The sequence below is a fragment of the Mesitornis unicolor genome, unplaced genomic scaffold (genome assembly GCF_000695765.1).
Source record: "Mesitornis unicolor isolate BGI_N332 unplaced genomic scaffold, ASM69576v1 scaffold1142, whole genome shotgun sequence".
NCBI lineage: Eukaryota > Metazoa > Chordata > Aves > Mesitornithiformes > Mesitornithidae > Mesitornis > Mesitornis unicolor.
Window position 1 is genome coordinate 77,574 of NW_010168253.1, and position 5,910 is coordinate 83,483.

General features: G+C 44.0%; 1 protein-coding gene across 1 annotated transcript in view; it reads left to right on the top strand.

Annotated features, from left to right (window-relative positions):
* MTCL1 (microtubule crosslinking factor 1) overlaps positions 1-5,397 on the top strand; it is a gene marked incomplete at its 5' end in the record, with an annotated part of 50,294 nt that extends 44,897 nt beyond the window's left edge. The window contains one exon of the mRNA XM_010178934.1: positions 4,153-5,397. Within this exon, the coding sequence (XP_010177236.1) occupies positions 4,153-4,362 (210 nt within the window). The remainder of the gene's footprint in view (positions 1-4,152) is intronic.
* Between the last annotated feature and the right edge of the window lie 513 nt (positions 5,398-5,910).

Here is a 5,910-nt window from a genome sequence, read left to right on the forward strand (position 1 = left end):
TTCATATATGTATTTAAATATTTACGCACATGTGTATGTATCCATGTGAGCACATATGCATACAGAGTAGTAATAACTTTGTATTTTCTAACTTGCCCAGAGCTGCTTACAAGCAAATTCATATCCACCCAGTGCAGCCTAGCAGTGTCTTATCCTGCTAATTTGCTAAACAACTATCTTACTTGCATATCATGGTATTTATAAATATTACTATTAAAAATGCAGATGAGCATTACCTAACTAACAATGTAAGAGCAGTATGAACATTTTTCTTCTATGACTAGCAAGGCTTCAAATCACAGAGGTTACACCACAGCCCTGGACCAGGGGACAGACCCATTTTTGAGGACAGCACTGAGAAAGAACCATCCCTACAGACCCACAGAGACGGCAGCTGCTGCGGCCTCTGCTCGCCAGGGCAGAGCAATTGCCACACACTTGCTATTGAACCATTCAGCATGGGAGGGGGGACATTAAAAAGATAGGAAGGTGTTGTCAGAATCAGAGCACTTTTACTTTACTTTGAGTTTCCCATCCAGTGTCACTGTTAAGTGGGGAGAAGAGTGAGGCAAAGGGCTTTCATCAAACCTGAGCAACATAAGCATGAGCAACACAAGAAACATAAGCAAGGTAAAGTATCAGTTGCATTTTCACTTGTTAAAGATTTCCTAAGCAGAAATTCTCTCTTGAAATCAAACGAAGGAAAAAAAATACAGCTATATTCCTCTTTCACAGTAATGTGGTTTTTCCCTAGCCCTAATCAAGGTTGGCAAAGTATAACAGATGTCTTTCTCTGCTGAGTAGAAATGCTTGGTTTGTTTAATGCTATGCCCACTTCTGAGACTGAGCTAGGATTGTAAAGGATTGGTTTGTTTGCTTCTTTGCTTTCTAAATCTTTTTCTGCTAGTGGCTTATCTTTTATTTTTGATTATTAGTCTCCCTGCGGTAACAGCGGTAACATGATCTGAATGGGTAGTAACATCTGGAGATGTCTTCCTTGCTGATATGAAATCTTCACTTTTAAAATATAATTGATTAAAACTCTTCTTTCCAACCTACTTGCTTTCTTCTTCTTTTCTGTCTGTTCTGTCCAGAACCAAACTGTCTTATTAACTGCCCCCTGGGGACTCTAACCCTGCCTGCCTCACTGCTGTAAGTCCTTTCTACCTTGTTTCCAGAACTTTCAGAAAGCGGTCACTTTTGAACACGTGGGTTAACGAAAGGAAATAAATGACCACAGCTCCAGAGGTATCAGCGCACACCCAACATCGCTGTGGGGTCCTTCGTATGCAACGGTTGGGAAGCGCTCAGGATAGGAGCCCATCTGTCATCCCTTGCGGCAGCATGGGCTATCAAGGTGTCGCGCTTAAGTAAAAAACCTGTGCTGTTGGGGTTTTTTGTTAAACTTTTAAAAACTGGCAAAATGTAAGACCAACATAAACGTATGCAAAAATGTTGGAGAGGGATTCAGGCTGATAATTTTTGACAAATACACAGCTCAGCGCAGGGCTTGTGGCTGCAGGTGCATTTCCTCCAGCCATGGCTACGGCAGCAGGAGGAGAGGGCTGGGGAAAGGGCTCCAGCTCCAGCTCCAATGGTCATTAAGCAATTCCCAGCCCAGTTTTGGTCAGTGCCAGCTGGCTGGCCAGGGCTGCAGCAGCACAGTGAGGGAACAGGCTGTGCAGATGTGAGCTGTGAATGGCCACCCCACCCCAGAGCCAGAAAACAGTTTTATTTATTCATTAATATAGGGATAGCCACAGTGACTGACAGCCTGGCTTCAGAAATAGCTAGAAACTAAAGCTGAAATAATCTTTCCCATTTTCAATGTCTGGGATAAGAAGTGCTGTCTCTCTACCCACACCCCCCAAGCAACCACCTGATATCAATTTTTTAAACCATTTCTAGCTATGATAACTGCACGTTGTAAGTGAGAAGGGGCTTTCACAAGCAATTTCGGATAGTTTTCTTGTGATGGCTGGATTTCCTTAGCCCACACCGAGGAAGTCACGCTGCAGGTGGGGGTGACTGACTCAGCAGCCAGCACATTATAAGATTACAGTGCCAGTCACTTGTTGGCCCTGGAGCAACATCCATCGCCAGCATAGCCTTGTGTTGTGCTGGGCATGTGTACACCACAGATAAGATGAGCTTAACCCTGCTGTTCAGTAAAAGCTGACCAACATCTGCGGGCATGCTGGAGAGAGGCTTTTGAACTGGGAGGCAGCAGTGGGAATAAATTTTGTTATCACCACACTGACTCTAATTTACTGCTATGAAGCTAGGATAAAGCAGCCAGAAGCAAGCAGTGCTACAGAGATATCATTTTAAGCCGCTCTTTACAAAGAAGCTGAGACAAAACCTGCAAATCTCATAGCCTCAATTCACCATGTTGTGCTGCCTGTGAGTGTTCCTGTGCACATGGATTTCTCTTCACAAATCTGAGTCTAGCGGCAGCTTTCACAGACCATATGTTGCCCCAGGCGCAATGGGATAGGGTGAAGTAAGGACATGGAGTCAATCTTCTTGTTAGCACTGATTTGCATTTCAGCCTTGCTGTTGTTTTAGCAAGGGTTGTTGTGAAGATTAGGGCGCAGAGACGGGGCGGGAGGTGAGGACACAGAGGGGCAGTGGTGCAGGCTGAGGCTCCATAGCCCACTGCTAGCCCTTGCGATGACTCACTAGTCTCACCATCCGCAAATGCCGAGTGCAGATGAGCACAGCTCAGCCTCAAGTGGTGATGTGCGACTGTAGGTCACCCTGTTGGCTGTGTATTGCCCAAAGGTTTGCCCTTGACAGAGGCTTCCCCAAGTCTGATGATGCACTCTGTCTGAAACACATGCCTGCATAAGCTTCATTTCCTGCACCTCAGCTCTGTGTCTTCAAAATTGATCTTTCTGCCATGTAACATTCATGTTTGGTCCTCCCACTGCACTGGAGAGGTTCAATGGCATATCACAGTGTTTGTTCACTGCCAGTCACATCATGTTACCTACTCCGGTACTCTCCATCCCTAGTCATGTCTCTCCTTCTCCTTTGCTTCCTACTGCTTCTTTCTCCTGCTGTCCTGGTTTCCCTGTGCCTTACCATGCCAGAGCTCTTCCTTTGCATTGTATCATTTCTGGTCTCTCTCCATTTATCGCCAGTTTGTGTTCTGATTTTGAGACTGATTTTTATCGAACTCTTCTGTCCTCTCCAGTGACTGTGCCTCAGTGTACACATTTCTATAGGTTGACAAACTCCTCTGATTTGCTATTATAAGTTACAAAGTATGCAATGACATTCAGAAGTTTGGCTTTGGCACTACAAGACATAGTTGCTCCCAGAATCACTCATCTTGATGTAAGGAGCATTCAGAGCAAGTCAGGAGGCCTATCTGTGCTCTGAACCAAGTCCATAAATATTAGAAGCAATTACCCACTTAGTGCCCAGGTGAAAAATCATAACTGCAGATTGTTTCTAATCACAAAGGCAGGCTACCAAGCCTGAACAGTGGAAAGTTGGTGGAGGAATAAGATTTCAGGTTTTTTTCCATTTCTGTGAATGTTGTCTTTGATGTACAGTACCACTGAATCCTGTAATTCAGGCTTCAGCAGCTGGCAGTAAGGAGTGATGTTCCAGAAGATGAAATCTGTAGGTAAGCCTGACCTTTAATCCAGCTGGAGATCATAACTAGTCCTGGAGTCATTATTCTGCCACTAAGAAGTCTTTCCTGCATGTCAGTCTGAACTCTGAAGCAGACAAAAGAAGTTGGTGGTTGATTTTTCACCCCACTTGCAAATACCAAATCTGGCCCTGTTATGCCAGGTCAGCACTTAGAGCAACGTGATGATTTTCCTCAATTGTCATGCAAATGTACTTTTCAGCTCTTCTCTTTCTAGCACAAGGAGAATTAGCAAATGGAAGTTTGTCCGCTCCTCCAGCCCATCCCAGACCTCTTTTGTTCATTCTCTCCTTACCTGTTCCATAACCACGGACATACATGCAGATACCTGGAGCCCACACACAGACAGATGTCTGCTGCTTGCTTTTGTCCCACAATGTGCCAGATGCTTAGCTATAGTTTGAATTGTTTGTTTCTTAATTCTTTGCTCATCCTGACGGCTTCTAATGCAAGTCACTAACCGCTGTTTTGCTTTTTTGGCTGCCAAGGAACTACCTTGTTCTGCACTAGCCCCGTCCCTCCAACCCTGCTTCTCCCGGCCAGAGAGACCAGCGAACCGGCGCCCACCGTCACGATGGGCTTCACATTCCCCTACTGCCTCACAGTCGCAGTCCACCGGAGACCTGACTCCCTCGGAGGAGAGCGGAAGCAAGGAGCTGGTGGCAGAGACCCCCAGCCAGGGAGGCGAGCCGGCCTGACGCCACATGGGAATACAGGGAGGGGGGCTGCGACTCACCTCCACCAGGTCGCCCGCCAGCCGTCTCTGCCGCCAAGGAGAGAGGTCCGCTTGGAGAGGTCAAAGAATGTTCTCAGACGCAGCTGCTGAATGTCCGACCTGGGAAACAAGAGGTGTTTCTAGAATGAAACAGTTAATGTGCCTGTAATAACTTAATTTTTTTTCATAGCTGAGAAAACTATTTTTGTCTCCATCTTTTCTACATACAGTATATTAACAAAAAAAGGGTAAAAATGATATAAAGTAAGATTTAAAATAAAATGTAAATTAAGTTTTAAGGGAATTTGAATACGTGCTCGCGCTCTCTCCAAATACTGACTGCCTTTTGGTTATATTTGCACTGTTATGTTTTCGATTTTGATTTCTGGGTTTTTTGGGTTGTTGGGTTTTTTTTGTTTCATGTAAAACTAGGGTCTTAAGTTAATCTTAATCTATTTTAATGTCAGTGTTACCGTTTTTTAAAAGTAAGGTTCTTAAAGATGCTTCAACTGTCTGAAGCAATACCTTTTAAGTAGTGAAGAAAGCCATTAAGCTAGTTCACTAGACTTGTACGAATTGAGATGGAGGGGAACACAGGTAAACACAAGAAAAAGTGTAAAAAAAAAAAAGAATGCCTCAGAAAGTCTTACGGAGTTAGCTGTAAAATACACCTACAATACTTGACTTGCATGCCTCTGGGTCCTCGCACTTTAGTGCATGTACATACTGCTACTGTACTTCTACCATCACATAAATGTGAGTCAATCTGTTTCACTGTAATATTGTTGTGAATTTACCTGTACTGTACTTTTATTGTTGGTATCCTTGCATTGACTATACAAAAAGAGTTTTTAAATTATTGTTAGCAGTTCAACTGGCTATGTACAGCGTTTACTGAGAACTTCCTTCGTTTTGGGAATACCACAAAGATCTCTGGGCATACTAAATTGTAATTGGTCTTGTTTAAGAGTCTGTTGGAGACCATGTGATGTGGAAATAAAACCCTCAGTATTTACAAGCTGCTCGAGTGCTTAGTGATTTTTTTTCCTGGTGGTACTTCCTAGGTTCATTTAACTAGGGGCAGGAAAGCCCCCAAACTCCTCCTTTATTCATAAGGGAAGAAGAATGCTTCTTTATATGAAATAAATCATGGTAAAGCCAAATACTGTGCTGTGTTCCACAGACACCTGTGAGCACTGGGTCAGGCCATGGGAAGGTTTCTTAATTCCCTCACTGAACTCTGCAAAACAGTTGCTCATGCAAATCGGGGGACCCACCTTCTCAGTTCCTCTGAGGTGATACGGCTTATTGCTTTCAGTCCTTCATGGGAGTGAAAGCCAGCTGGCTAAACATAATACTGAAAATATGACATCCCATTTTAATCCAAGTTCATGTCTCATCGGCATTACACACAGAGACCAATAAAACCAGGGCTTTTGTAAAACCAGTGTCTAACATTGAGAAGCAAATGCAGTTGGAAATTTGTGCTGTTCCAAGAGGTGGAAGCCTCTCAAGCTACTTTGCCTGGGAC